This window comes from Chenopodium album, chromosome 21 (assembly GCF_948465745.1).
Source record: "Chenopodium album chromosome 21, dcCheAlbu1.1, whole genome shotgun sequence".
Classification (NCBI taxonomy): Eukaryota; Viridiplantae; Streptophyta; class Magnoliopsida; order Caryophyllales; family Amaranthaceae; genus Chenopodium; species Chenopodium album.
This window is the reverse complement of record NC_137854.1, coordinates 39,547,867-39,563,407: the sequence shown is the minus strand read 5'-3', so window position 1 is coordinate 39,563,407 and position 15,541 is coordinate 39,547,867. Positions and strand designations below refer to the sequence as shown.

At 34.4% G+C, this 15,541-nt stretch overlaps 2 protein-coding genes across 2 annotated transcripts; one reads left to right on the top strand and one right to left on the bottom strand.

Annotated features, from left to right (window-relative positions):
• The first annotated feature begins 644 nt into the window (after nt 1–644).
• On the top strand, nt 645–3,272 carry LOC145601086 (pentatricopeptide repeat-containing protein At2g02750-like). Its single transcript, XM_081657015.1, has one exon. The coding sequence runs from the start codon at nt 683–685 to the stop codon at nt 2,528–2,530; it is 1,848 nt and encodes a 615-aa protein (XP_081513141.1). The 5' UTR covers nt 645–682; the 3' UTR covers nt 2,531–3,272.
• On the bottom strand, nt 3,113–6,282 carry LOC145601087 (SNF1-related protein kinase regulatory subunit gamma-1-like). The gene is made up of 6 exons (XM_081657016.1): nt 6,132–6,282; nt 5,461–5,634; nt 4,793–5,235; nt 4,271–4,537; nt 3,987–4,159; nt 3,113–3,554 (listed from the first exon to the last, which is right to left on the bottom strand). Exons 2-6 carry the CDS (start codon nt 5,630–5,632, stop codon nt 3,275–3,277), a joined length of 1,335 nt encoding a protein of 444 aa, XP_081513142.1. The 5' UTR covers nt 5,633–5,634; nt 6,132–6,282; the 3' UTR covers nt 3,113–3,274.
• Between the last annotated feature and the right edge of the window lie 9,259 nt (nt 6,283–15,541).

The following is a 15,541-nucleotide window of genomic DNA, read 5'->3' as shown; positions in this document are numbered from 1 at the left end:
CTTGTTTAACAAAGTTACTGGTCAATTGTTTCTTATTAAAGAAATTCCTCTAAAATTGATATTATTCCAAAATAATCAAAAGTTGTGATTATTTATAGAAAATCAGATAAAGTTGGGATTATTAAACCAATTTTTCCTTAGTTAAAAGTTAAATAAATTCAGTCAAGTTCAGATAAGTAAAAATTGATTTGGAACCGGTTACAATGAATTGCTAAGGGCTTGTTTGGCATTGTTTTTTGTTTTTTGTTTTCAGTTTTTTTGAAAACCAAAAACCAAAAACGGAAAACAAGAAAAAGGTGTTTCCACTTTTCTGTTGTCAGTTTTCAAAATTATCATGATTTTGATAAGTATGACTAATTTTTGAACCATTATATGACATATATTATATGATTTTGAAAAATAAAAAACCAAAAAACAGAAAATCACAGTGATGCCAAACGAAGCCTAACTTGTTGGGTTGCTTACAAGTAATCACGTATCAAAGGAATTATTTTTAAAATAATCAAAACGTAGGATTATTACATAGAAGATTAATTATTTCTAGGTAAATTTTAAAAAAATAAAATAATTACAAGATACCGTATATATATTTAGTTTAAAAATAGATTCAATCTAGAGCAGCAATTTAAGAATTCAGCAGAAACATCAAGTTTGATGGATCAAAGCTTTTTCAGTGTTGCATATGAGTCATAATATTGCAAAGTTTGTCACAAATGGTTATTACAAAGAAGCTATACATTTATATTCGCACTTTCGTTCTTCTTCTTTACCCATCAACCATTTCTCCTACCCATGTCTTCTTAAATCATGCGCCAAGCTTAATTACCCTCTTCAAGGCCAAATCATTCATACCCATCTCATTAAATCTGGGTTTTACTGTGATACATACGCCGCAACTGGACTTACTCATATGTACATGAAATTTCGACAACTTAAATATGCACTCAAGGTGTTTGATGAAATGCCTCAACGAAATGAGGCCTCTATTAATGCTATGATTTCTGGGTTTGCTCAGAATGGGTGTTTTGGAGAAGCTCTTGTGGTTTTTAGAGAGGTTGGGTTGAAGAGGTGTAGGCCTAATTCGGTTATGATTGCTAGTGTGTTGTCAGCTTGTGATGTTGTTGAGAATGGTAGTCAAGTTCATTGTTGGGCTGTAAAGATTGGTGTTGAAAGGGATGTTTATGTCGCGACTGGGGTTGTGACAATGTATATGACTTGTTCCAAATTGGTCTCGGCCACGAAAGCGTTTGGAATGATGAACTACAAGAATGTGGTGAGCTATAATGCATTCATGTCTGGATTAGTTCAGAATGGTGTATATCGCGTTGTTTTGAAGGTGTTTAAGGGTATGTTTGAGTCTTCCAGTGAAGGGCCTAATGCAGTTACTTTGGTTACAGTTTTGAGTGCTTGTTCCTATGTCACTAATCTTCGATTTGGTAGACAAGTTCATGGGGTTGCTGTTAAAGTTGGATTACAGTTTCAGATCATGGTAGGAACTGCACTTGTAGACATGTATACTAAATGTGGTTCTAGCTCCGGTTACCATGTATTCAGAGAAATGAAGGATAATAGGAATCTGATTACGTGGAACTCAATCATTGCTGGTATGTTCTTGACTGGTGATTGTGATACTGCCCTGAAATTGTTCTCTGAATTGGAATCTGAAGGATTGGTACCAGTTTCGGCAACTTGGAATACAATGATCAGTGGATTTTCAAGACAAGGAAAATATGAAAGAGCATTGCAGTTCTTCACTGAGATGGTATCAGAAGGAATTGCTCCAAGTTTGAAGTCTCTTACTAGCCTTTTGGATGCATGTTCCATGATCTCATCTCTGCAATTGGGAAATCAGATTCATGCAGCTGCTATAAGAGCTGATATCAGTAATGATGAGTTCTTCACTACTGCTCTCATCGACACGTACATGAAGTGTGGGCAATCTTCTTGGGCACGCAAGATTTTTGACTGCTACAAAGAGAAGCCTGACGATCCGGCTTTTTGGAATGCAATGATTTCAGGATATGGAAGAAATGGCGAAGAGGATTCTGCATTTGAAATTTTCTATCTAATGCAAAAGGAGAACGTTGGGCCTAATAGCAGCACTTTTGCTAACCTGCTGACTGTCTGCAGTCATGCAGGTCAACTCGACAAAGGATTACAAGTATTTGAGATGATGACCACAGAGTATGGCCTGATACCAACTCCACAGCATTTTGCTTGTATTATTGACCTATTGGCTCGATCTGGACTCCTTCAGAAAGCTCAAGAATTGATACAGGAAATCCCTGAGATTTCTAGTTCTGTGTATTCTTCATTGCTTGGTGCTGCTGGGCACCATTTGGATCCAAAACTTGGCGAAGATATGGCAAAGGAACTTTCTGAGTTGGAGCCTGGAAATCGAGCTACATTCGTAGTTTTATCTAACATATATGCAGCAATGGGTAGGTGGGAGGATGTTGAGAGAATCAGGAATATGATTGATGTGAAGGGACTGGAAAAATATCCTGGCTATAGTGTACAAATAACCTGAAATGATCCATATATTTACCCTGATAAGTAATCAGAGATGCCGCTCAATTACCAGCACCGTGTTAATTGAGTAAAAGGCTATCAGCCTATTTTGCTATAGCAGGAAGATGAAGAATCCAATTAAACGAAAGACGTCACAGTTCATGAAGAGTTCTTGAAAACATTCGCCAGTCAACTGAACTAGGGGAAGCAAATGCCACTGAAAATGGAAATCTCACTGCGTAATGTGCACAAGAATTAAGGTCCACTTTAAATGATTTTTCTGCTGATCTTTGAAATGACACTAGATTTTGAACGGTTGAGGGTAAATATTCTTGGGAGAATTGCAGTACACTGCCGATGTGTTAGGAGTAGATAACATTGTATTTTTGCTTACAAAGCATTTGGATGGGTTAACATGCTTTGCTCTGTCATGCCTATTTTCACACATTCTGTGTAAGGCAACAAGAAGTGACAGACCATTCTGATATGCTTCAAAAATGAGAATTCTTATGTACCAGTATGTTGGATTGACATATACTCCATCAAATAAGAGTATTCTAGATACAAAGTACTACATAAGAAACTTATTGGATGCGCCATATGAGGTTGAATAAATAGGTACGTAAAAACTTCTTGTATTAACTAATAGTATATTGCTACGACATTGTGTAACTTGCAAGTTTTGCAACTCAACTTTCTGCAAGGCAAAAATCTAGATTGGATGTATTTAGTTCAATTAAAAAGAAAAAAAAAAAAAAAAATCTCACTTCTCGAGCAACTCCTCTGCAGAATAACCTAAGTAATTATCATAGTAGTTTGGAGGTTCATAGATGAAGCAAGAAATAACATCTCTAAGTGTAATAACACCAACAACTTCATCTTCCTCAGCTGTCACATAGATCCTGTGAACTGACTTGGAAGCTAATCTATGGATAACATCGCCAAGGGTGGTGTTTGTCTTGCATGTTATCGGTTGGGTAACTTTCCCTGCCTCTTGGCTCATCAAGGAAACTGTCTTCATAAAGTCATTAACTGTAAGATGCCTGAAATAAAAAGAGATTGTGAGAACTAACCACATATCTTTGCAGCTGAGATCATAGAAAGAAATATACAGAAAATGAGCTGATCACATTTAAACATGCAGCTAAAGTTACTATAATTGTGAAATTTCTAACTAATTAGAGATATTTGGTCAGCTTCTTGTTATAGTGAGAATTTGTTTAGCTTGTAATTTATCCCAGACTTTTAACTTAAGCTTAACATTTAACAAGAATAATAACATTTATCCCAGACTTTTGCTCCCCTTGGCTAATTCAGTTTCCCGTACAGTATATATCCAGTTGTTTGACTCGTACTACTTTCTGATGATTTTTCATGTTTTTAAACACGGGGTACTTATGGAGATTAGGGATAATAACAGCTAAGGACATGAAAAATGCTGCGGATCCTTTTCAGCTTGTTGCTAAACAAAATACCTAAAAGTGGAGAAAAGATTGGGCTGGAGTAACAAGTATCTGATATCTCTCATGCTCAAATTACCAACAATCTTCTTTGTTGGTCCCTCCACTACTGGAAGGCCACCAATGTGGTGGTCCTTCATCCGCTTAAACGCCTCCAAAATCAGATCACTGCTGTTTATGCTTACAACCTGCCAACAGAAGGAATTCCTTAAAAAATATTCGTACTAAGCTGCTATTCGTTATGTATCTAGTATTTAATAGGACAGAGAGGGTGACTTAAAGACAGCAGAAGAAAACACCTGATCACGTGACATTAAAGGAAGGCCCAGTTCAGAAATGGGATGGGCAGCAATGCAGTCAAACCAATCTCGTCCACCACATCCCTTAAGGCCTCTCACAACAGCAGATTGAGTGATGAAGTTTTTCATAAAAGCCTTGCCTGGTTCAATCACTGGTACATTTCTCATCCTATACTTCGATAAAAGCAATAAAACTGTCAACATATTGCTTTCAGTTGAAACTGGAAGGAATGGTGTGGATCTGAATGACTTGACAATCTCCCTGACCTGCAAAGCCAAAGATATGTACAACAGACAAGGCTTCATATGAAGGATCAATGGAAATGCAAGCAGATGTCAACAGAGTTTCCCAGCTATAGACCTTTTTTGGCTGCCAATAACTCTTAAAGTATGTGTAAAGCTTAATTAAAAGTATATTAACACAAATAAATACTTCGTACATGATAACTCTTTCATAAATATATGAATACCAGATTTTGGCAGCTATAAAATTTCATCCGGAGTGAACCTTAATAATCATACCTTGGTTGACTTGAATGGTTCTTCTTGTAGAATCACTTTGTAGAAATCATCACCTAACTGATCAGCAGCTGTCGCAGCATCTTTTCCCATCCCTTTGTCTACCGCCAAGCCACCTGCCATGGCTGCCCCAACTGCTGCAACTGTTAACCCAGCAATCGCAGCTGGGCCTGTGGCACCTAGTGCCACTGCTCCTAGAGCCCCTGCTGCACCTGCCCCTATTCCAGCAGCTGTAGCTGAACTAGCAGATAAAGCTACAGCAGCAAGCTCAGCACCTTCTAGTACCCACAATATGATCGCTGAATAGTCTATGATCCCAAGATACCTCTCTTTCCAATCACTACTGTCAGCTTTATCCGGATTTGTTACTGGAGCCGAGAGGATGTTGCATTCAGAAAGTATCTTTACAGCATCAGATATGGATGTTTCCGCTGAAATTTCTATCACTGCAAAACAAAAGCAATGCAGTTTATGTTACTCAGACTTTTCATTTCATCTCAAGTACCCGTGTTGGATTTTGGGTATGACCGCTTTCACACTTCATTTGGGGTGAAAATCTCAGAAAATTTTCACAAAATAGCCGAATCAGCCATTTGGACACATACCCATGTCCGACCAGTACCCGAGTTCTAGTAACATAAAATTAAGCTGTGTTATGAATAACCTGTTACCTTTGCCACCAGGAACTTGTGGGAAGGATGAAACAGGAATGCTGGCAAATGCAGCAGTCAAAGTCTCTTGTAAGGAAGTGGGCAGTTTTTTCCTACTCTGAATCGTCTCAAAGTAAGCATCATAACTCACTGTTGTTGCAGTTTCCATCGTTTTCTCATCTGATTTATCCATTTCTAAAACAACAACCAATATTTCATCTCAATTTTTTACAGTTCGTAATAATAACTCATTCATTTAGCTTTATACAATAAAATCAGATTTACAGTTTCTGTAGTATGTAAAATTGGAACAGAATTATTCAGATAACATCGTAAGTACAAACCTAGTACCATAAATTTGATTATGGCACAAAAATTACGGTATCATTATTTTTATGAGAAAGGATTTTATTTCGTTCCAACATTAAAAAACAAGAATAACACATGATTCATTGTACTGAACATGAATCATATATCATACAAGTATCAAACTTTAGGTTGCACGGAAATGGATACGAAACCAAGGATAAATATGGAAAATATTTAAGACACTCTCTCAAAATACTATCTAATTTCAAATTATAAGATCAAATCACATAAAGTCATGAACTTGGGATTGTTTTACAGACACATCAATATGAGATATAACACTAACAATATTAATATGAAAAAGTTATAGAGATTGATAATACCTGTTGCAGAATAATTCCCAGCAATATTCAGAAAGAAGATGATAAAATTGTATAGATTAAAAATGAAATGAAATGGAAGAAACTGAAGGATTAATTTAGTTTTTATTTTTTTTTTATTTATTTATTTATTTTTTTTATCAGTGTCCTCCAAAATTAGCAGTTTGTTCTGATTGATAGTTTGTTACCACCCACAGGATAGCCCGTTTTCCCACGTGTCTCTTTTGTACAAGTGTCAATTAGCTACAGTTTTTGGGTTTTCACTGGAGAGGCCCAATGGGCCCTTGTCTTAATCCATCATTACCTGGGCATTGAGTTTTTGAGACAGCCCAATGAGCACGTGACTATTCCTTTTTTTTTTTTTTTTTTTTTTTTTAGCTCATGAATCCTATGAGACTATTCTAATAAACATTAAATAGGGCGTCTTATATGCGGCTGGCCACACCGTGTAATTGCTTGTAAGAGAATAAAGTAACCCCTAAAACACTGATCAAATAACTTTTGCAATACAGATGAAGTAACCCCTGAATATTGACCGGGTAACTCCTATAACATTAACAAAGTAACCTTCATAATGGCCGGTCACACAGTGTGACCATCCACATATAAGAATTTGTAATTTAAATTTTTTTTTTTTTCAGTGCATGCAAAAGAGTCACAAAGGTAATACAAATTACAAACAGAGTAGGGGATAAAAGTAATCTATCATACACAAGTTGTTGTATAAGAGATTGTGCTGGTTTATCTTCCTACAGAGTGCACCTATGATCCGCGGTACTTCCATAAGATCTTAAGCAGAGTATTAGCAACGCGTAATCTCTCTTATTGGGTTGCACCGTATAACAATATTGCATCAATTGCGTGTGGTCCAGCATTTGTTCAAAGAGGAAAAGGAGATAATGTTAGACCTAATGATAGGTGTGTAGATACTCGCGGAGCAGAATTCATGCATATCCCTTCACTTTAGACTGCATTGTCCAGAAAACTGTGGAAGATCTTAGAAAATTAACTTTGGAGTCGTTCTTTAAGCTACTTAAAATTTGGCCAGATACCGGTGCCGATATGACCATGGTAGAACCGGGTTAGACTCTAGCATGAGGAACGCTTTTTATACCGTCAAAATACTCATATCGGCATATGATAGACTTATGTAATGTTTTAGTTCAGTGGTTTTAACCTACTCCTTATTAAGATCTAAGGTTAATACTCCAAGTTATTGAAGCTTGTAACTTGAGCTTTTTAGCTTAAGTCAATATGTTGAGGCCCACGATTTGGGATCTTTAATGACTGTAAAGTCTATAATGTACTATAGGCCAAATGAATGGGTCCATGTGAGGGGAGTGTGACAATGCACTATGGCTTATGAAACATTACATGTAAAAAGAAAACAGAGTTAAATACTTTGTAAGGCTAAAAGGCTGCTCTTCCTATTATGAAATGAAATCTTTCTCTTGGTAACGAATGCAACCCAGACCCGTATTTAACACAATCAAACTATAATTATATTTCCTGTTAATTGTAATTATTTTGGTTTGCTTGTTGTCAATGGGACATTATTAGTTATCTCATTATTACTACTCAAATTACATTAATAAAGTGAATGACACAAGACCAGAGATAAAAAATAAAACTAGTAAAGAAAATTATATATATTGTTGATAGAATACATAACATATTCTTAGACCTCAACCATTATCTTAAGTTTTTGGTTGAGATATGGTCCTTTAACAATTATCTATTAGAATTTTTATAAATTAATTTATTTTTAACCATAGTTGTCTTCAAAGCACAAGATCGGAGACCAAAAACTTGACTAACCAAATCCATCATTATCATATGCCCTTGGTATCCTGGCATTGACTACAATGACTAGGGATGGATTGGCTCACTTAGATAGTTTATTAATACGACTAAAATTCTATGGTCCAATCTATGGCCTTCTTAATGTTAATGTCAAAAACACAAAATGATTGTTGAAGGACAAAATTAGGGAACTCGTCCAAGTCAATTAATCGCCATGCATGGAATTAGACCAAGGTTTAATTTGGCATCTTACCATTATTTTCTCGGTCATGTTTAATATAAGGGATATGATGACATTTCTAGTCTCGAATTCTTCTCTGTATAGTGCGAAAAATTGTTATATACACCCGGGTATACCGTACACCCAACTAATCTAAGGTTAGTTTTTGTTCTTCATTTGATGATAAAATGAAAAACAATCATCAAAATGAGAACAAATACTCATGAATGTATACGGTGTACCCGAGTGTATATAACAAGCTCTCAGTGCACCAAAAAGTTATCACTCCCTTTGAATCTTCGATTTTGTTTGGTTGTAATATAATGATTTAACTTTTAAATTATTTATTATTCATTTTATTTTGATTTTTGTTTTTTTAATGATTTGTGATAGAGTATAAAGCATATTCCTGGCCTCAACCTTCAGCTTAAGCTTTTGGTTGAGATGGTCCTCTCACATGGTATCAGAGGATCTAATGTTATAGACATAGTTATAGAGGATCTTTACTGATTCGTTTTAATGTGATAGTTAAAGACGTAAATGATTGAAATACACGTGTACTTAACAGATGTAAATTAAAAAATACTGCATATCGAACTAATAAAAAATAGAGAAAATACTAAATTACAAAACACAGATAACTTACACTACTAGAAAATCCGTGTTTTATGGACGCTTTTAAAGCCTATTTTCGATGCTAAAAAGCGTCGAAAATTTATTTCTCGACGCTTTTATAAAGCGTCCAAAATACGTGAGTCGAGAAATTTAGGTGACATAAAAAAGCGTCGCGAATCTCGACGCTATATTTTGTCCAGATTTTTCTACGAAGTGTCAAAAATTTTGATAATTGGTACACTTTCTTTGTTTTAGCGACGCTTTTAGGTGCCCAAAATCTTAAAATTGGCGACGCTTTTCAATGTCCAAAGTTTTGTTTATTTGATGTTTAATATTTTCGTGATGCTTTTTTCCATCTATATTTTTATCAGTTAGGGACGCTTTTTCTTGTCCATTTTCATTAAAAAAATATACTTCGTATATACAATACATTTACCCATATAAACATTTCATTTACTACAAAATAATATTAGTACACTAGTTTTATTTACCAAAATCTAAATATACAGCAACTTAAAATTATGCCAAAATTTTTTTATTGCACATACTTAAATATATTATAGTACATGTACAATATGAGTTTTCTTTTACAACATATATAATTCTAGCTTGCACTTAATTCGTGACTAGTAGTGGAACAAATTTGAGACACCAATAGTTTATCTTTACATAGCTTAAAAATATCTTTCTTCCATCCTTGTAATCTTGCACTGCTCTGCAATCCAGGGAGAAATAAAAAATTAACAGGTTAGCCATTAAACTTTAGTTCATATAGATCAACAAAAAAAAAAATTAACTCGAATAATAGCTATACCATTTCTTCTACTATATATGATATAAAGAATCATTAACCTGAGACCAAATTTGAGTGAAGAACAACAATCTTCTCATATAGGATGAAAAAAACTGTTAAATTAGCCTTTCATATAAATATTCACCAAAATCTAATAATAGCACCCACAATCATGTCAAGAAATTATATAGTATTGGACAATCAGACTAAATAAAAGCAAGACTACTCTATTTGATAACCAATATTGGAGATTAAAGTTTTAAAAATCAACGCTACTTGATTATTAGAAATCAATGAGACAAGCCAGGATGATATCCGGTGTAAAACAATAATCTACCTCGTAGTCATGGATCTGTTGCATGCCGATTCTAGATACACAGTTTATAGCTGCTCCTAATCCAATACCAATAGTTGTTGTTCTGTACTCAAATCTAAGCTAACAGTATAGAATTTTAATTCAAGATCAATTGTAAACAAAGAAACTCAATCATGAATATTACTAGCAATGTATAAAAGCTAAGAATGAATATACAGTAATGGAAGCAACAAGATACATTTGAAGCTAAATAGCTAATTGTCACATAAGCCAAAATTAAATAAACATGGTATATAATACCATGCCACAAATAAAAAACGAGATAATTGGCACAAGACTTGTAGGGTGGGAGCTCTAAAATTGAGCTCCTACTTAAATCACACCTTTTGGTACATATCCTTGACCTTCAATACACTAATAATTGAGGATTATTACTCCATATCTTATAATAACTCAAATGAAGAAAGTTTAGTTGTTGCTCATACTTTGCATATCTTTGTTTTACTATCAAATAGCAGCCTTGCAGTTATACTTTTTGTTTTATCACTCTTATCAATCATATGCTATATTAGACAAGGACAAACCGTATACATGATTAACGACACACTAATAGTTTGATCCAATGAAAACATGGAAAGGTGATCAGAAAAAGGGTATTGTCGGTTCAAATTATGCAACAAAAGCAAGACATCACAACCATGATACATGTAGCCCATTTGTTTCATAGTCACTACTAAAATTCGGCCAAATTGCGACCGCCTCTAACGGTCGCAAAAAATAGCAAAAACGGTCGCTAAGAATGATTGCGACCGTCAACGGTCGTAAAGGGGTGTCGTTATTTACATGGTCGCAAAAAAGTCAAAATTGCGACCGCTTGACGGTCGCAAATTTATTGCGACAGTTTCCTTTATTTTCAACGACCGGTTAAACAACGGTCGCAAATATTATGATTTACGACTGGAATAGCAGCGGTCGCAAAATTCACCATTTGCGACGGCTTAAGGCGGTCGCTAAATTAAAAAAAAAATTAAAAAAAAATCGAAACATCTAGCAGATCCAGCAGGCAGCAGCACCCTCAAGCCTCAACCACCCGTACCACCCAACGAAACCCAGCATACATTCACACCCTAAACCCCCTGTACCACCACCACCGCCAACCGCCTTCCCTAAACCCCATCAACCCGCCACCACCGCCAACCGCCTTAATACAAAATACACCAAAAAATTAATCCCACAAATTGAACCCAAATTACCAGAAAATTAAACACCAGAAGATTAAACCCATAAAAAAATATAACCCACAAAATTAAACCCAAATTACCAGAAAATTAAACCCTTACAAAATATAACCCCAAAAATATATCCACAAAATTAGTCACCAAAAACGAACCTCAAAACAAACACAAATTCAAAACGAAAATCAAACCAAAACATAACAAATATCAAACCCAAAAATTTAAAAAAAAAAAAAAAACGAAATCGAAAATCAGTCACAAAATGAACAAAATCAAACAAAAAAAATCAACATTCGTGGAAATTCGAACAAGAAATGCAACATAAATTCGGAAAAAAAAAAATCAAACAAATAAATATAAACACGATAACATACCTTAAACCCCAAATAGACTTCAAATTTCATCTCAAAATTGGTTTAGAAGGCCAAATTGGACCATAAAAAGTCTAGATCTAGGCTTTTCGTGGTCCAATTTGAGCATAAAAACCGTTAACATGTTCAACCATAAGATTATGAAGGTGGAGATCGTGGTGGTGGGCTCGTGATTGTAACGGTGGAGGTCGTGGTGGTGACGCAGTTGAAGGTCATAGTGGCTTAATGAAGAAAGGAGATGAAGAGATGAGAAAGAAAGAGGAGATGAAGAGAAAGGAGGGCGTGAGAATGGAGAAGGAAAGAGATGATGGAGAAAATGAGGAGAGAGAAAAAGATAGGTTGGGATGAAAAACGGCTGCTTCCAACAAATAATAGGGTTTGGATGGGTTATGCACCACTTTTATACTCCATTTTATTAAAAAAATCATAATATTATTACGACCGCTCTTAGCGGTCGCAAATAGGCACAAATTGCGACCGTCTCTATAACGGTCGTATTGGTCGCATTTTGCGACCGTTTTTGGCGGTCGCAAATGGTCGCAAATTGCGACCGTTTCCATAACGGTCGTATTGACGGTCGCAATAGAATTATTTTTATTTAGAATTATTTTTAACATATATATTATTTTTTTAATACTTTTGCGACTGTTAAATAGCCTAAAAACTGTCGCAAATCTGCGACCGCCTTAAAAACGGTCGCAAATCTGCGACCGCCTTAAAAACGGTCGCAAATATTATATTTTGCGACCGTTTTAATGACGGTCGTAAAAAAACGGTCGCAATTTGACCGAATTTTAGTAGTGAGTGCACCTTTTCTTTTAATTAAAACAACTAGAAAAAAGGGTCATCAGCTTCATGGTGTTTTTGCAGTTTGTAAAACAAATAAAGCTTTATATAATTAACTTGAAAGTCTGAACAATATGTTTTTCACTGTGCATTTCAAACACAAATAGAAGTTAGAAACAAAGAATTAGTATATTTTAATTGCACGAGGGTAATAAATCTCATAAGGTTTTTATGCAAGTTAATCGCTAAGATGAACAGGACAAATATTGCACCATTAGTTTAAGAGTCATTGTTTTAGACAAGACATCTAAAATCAGTTAATTCCAATATAATACCCCATTTGTTCTAATATACCACTAAAAAATCATGTAAAATGGTACAGTAGTTCAATTCCACTTGATCAGTGAAATCCCATAAAATTCAAGCCTAATTTACACAATTTCAGATTAAATAATTAAGAAAATAGATTGATTCAGGTATGAAGGGTAAGTTTGTACCTGAATACTATCGGTAAAGACAGGGACGACATCAAATACAATTGGAGTGAGTAGAGAAATTATATCAATGTATGTTAAGATCATAGACCATAGTGTGAGAGGCCACCTGTGCCAGAGATACCATTTACAGAACAAAAAAAAGATTAAAAAAATGTAGATTATTCCCCAAAAAAAACGCATTACATACAGAACCAAATATAAATTAACAAAATCAAAACTTAATCGAAAAAAGGCTATCAATCAACTCTAAACTCATCATAAACGTGCTTCAATTGCAGAACAAAAGGCCAATTTTGAAAAATTGAACTAAAATAGAAGCAGAATGAAACATAATAATACTTTGTATACAAACCTTGAAACATCTACTGTCTTATGAATCAAATATTTAAACATGCATAATTTTGTACCATTATTGAAAAATAAAAGTTAAAAACAATTTACAAGATTCAATTCGGAAAAAAAAATCATAAGGAAAGGATGTACCTTGGTATTACCGATCGACACTAAGAAAGGCGACATAGATTAAAATTTTGGATCAAGATCTAGAAATTGATTTCTAAGATCTAAATTTCAAATTGATGTACCTAAATTCGAAATTGAATCAAAGAGAAACAAAGATATGAATTTAAAGTGATGTTCCTCAATGCGACATAAATTCAAAGAGGGGCAAAAATCTGAATATGAAATTGATATACCTTACTTTGAAACTTGGAGAGAAATGAAGATATGAGTTTGGAATCAATGGTTCCATAAGTTTCTGTAGAATTTTGATGGAAAGACAGAAGAATAATTAGGGTTGATAAACTGAGTAGCAGAAACTTTTGTGTTTGTGTTCGGCGGTTTTGTTTTTCCCTAAATTCTGCACTAGGGGTATTTGCAGTCACGTGTGGGGCACGTGCTCCAGTTTCTCGACGCTTTTTTATGCCGAAAACTAATTTCGACCCAAAAAAGCGTCGAAAAAATGCGGATAGTCTATTTAATGGCGGACACTCCCTGCCCAGCGTCGAGGGCCCTGCGTCGAGAAAAGACTCTTTTTGTAGTAGTGTTAACTCCATACAAGAGTATATGTGACTGATTCACTTATTAACTATACGTCCCAAATGAAGAGAATATTATTCTTCTGTAACGTGCTTTGGTATTCCATCATGCTATCTAGCAATTATGTGATAGATAATAGATTACATAGTTTTATAACAAAATACTGGTCAATCTTTCAATATAATCAGAGCCATGCAATGCCGCAATGTCACGTTTCAAAGGTTTATTAAGTCGGTTGAAGCCCTTGAAGGGTATTATATACGCCAAGTAAATTAGATATATTTATAAACAGTTTTGTCCTTATATTATCAAGGTATTAATCTTGTTTCCATATGAGGATTCAATTCAAGATAATGTATATTTAGACTTGTCAATTTTTTACCTAACATGCAAATCCGATCTAAACCCGACCTATTTTTTAAGGTTTTGAATAAGGGCCTGCTCACATTTACTTAATTTCAGTTCAATTCAGTTCAGTTCAGCATAATTCAGTTCAGTTCAGTTTAGCTCCAATCAGTTCAGTTCAGATCAGCTCCTAATTTCTCTCTCTCATAAAATATTCATTTCTGTTTAGTTCAGTTCAATTCAGTTCAGCTCCAATCAGTTCAGTTCAGTTTAGTTCAGTAAATATGAACATGCCCTGATAGTATTCTCAACATAATTTTTAGGTTTTGAATATTCTCCACATAATTTTTGTCTTTATCAAGATATTAGTCTTGTATCAATATGAGGACTCAATTCAAGATTATGTATAGTTAGACTTGTCAATATTTGACATGACATGCAAACCCGACCTAGCAGCAATTATGTATGTATAGATTATGTATATTTTAATGCTTATTAATTATTTAAGGGTTGTAGATTTAGAGGTTACTTAAACTATGAGAATGTGCATACTTATATCTCTAAAACATGGGATCGGAGGTGAGTAATTTATTAAATTAAAAATTTAAAATCTAATCAAGTAATTAAAGTGAAGCTCTTTTAAATAACAAGATAGTAATTAACCATTGGGGTACAAAATAGCAATAAATTAAAAGATATTGATTTGAAATTCTATGTGGCATAAAAAGCTTATCATTGGAGTAGCTCTCGATTCTATTGAATAATAGTGTACATAAATCATTAGGTTCTTGAGGAGGTACAAACTACAAAGGTTAGTTGACCTAAATCGAGTTCAAACTAATACAAAAAAATATTGTCGGTTGGGATTTTTTTAATAATTTTTTTTAAACCATCATTGTCTTCAAAGCACATGATTGGAGATATATTAAAAAATTAATAATAATAAAAAAAATTAATTAAATCCATCATTATCATACATATATACAAATGTCCTTGATAGCCTGGCATTAACTACAACGACTAGGGATAGATTGGCTCACTTTATTAGCTTGTTGATACGACTAAATTCTATGGTCCAATGTATCCTTCATTCTTAATGTTAATGCCAAAAACACAAATTAAAATGATTGTTGAAGGACAAAATTAGGGAACTCGTTCAAGTCAACTAATCGCCGAGGAATTAGACCAAGCTAATTAAGGTTTGGCATCTAACGAGTATTTTGTCGGTCATGTTTAAGGATATATGATGACATATCTGATCTCGGATTCCTCTCTTTGTCACTCCGATTATATTTGGTTGCAATATAATGGTTTAACTTTGGAAAATTTGTGAGGAAGGTCCTTTTAAGTGGTCGACCTTGTGAGAAAGGTCCTTTTATAAAAAAGGTGGCACA

Coding starts and splice junctions, on each gene's coding strand:
- LOC145601086 (XM_081657015.1), top strand. CDS start 683: ATGAGTCATAATATTGCAAAGTTTGTCACAAATGGTTATTACAAAGAA.
- LOC145601087 (XM_081657016.1), bottom strand. CDS start 5,632: ATGGATAAATCAGATGAGAAAACGATGGAAACTGCAACAACAGTGAGT. Junction 5,236..5,460: donor ACAAGTTCCTGGTGGCAAAG/GTAACAGGTTAT, acceptor TTTGTTTTGCAG/TGATAGAAATTTCAGCGGAA. Junction 4,538..4,792: donor AACCATTCAAGTCAACCAAG/GTATGATTATTA, acceptor TTGGCTTTGCAG/GTCAGGGAGATTGTCAAGTC.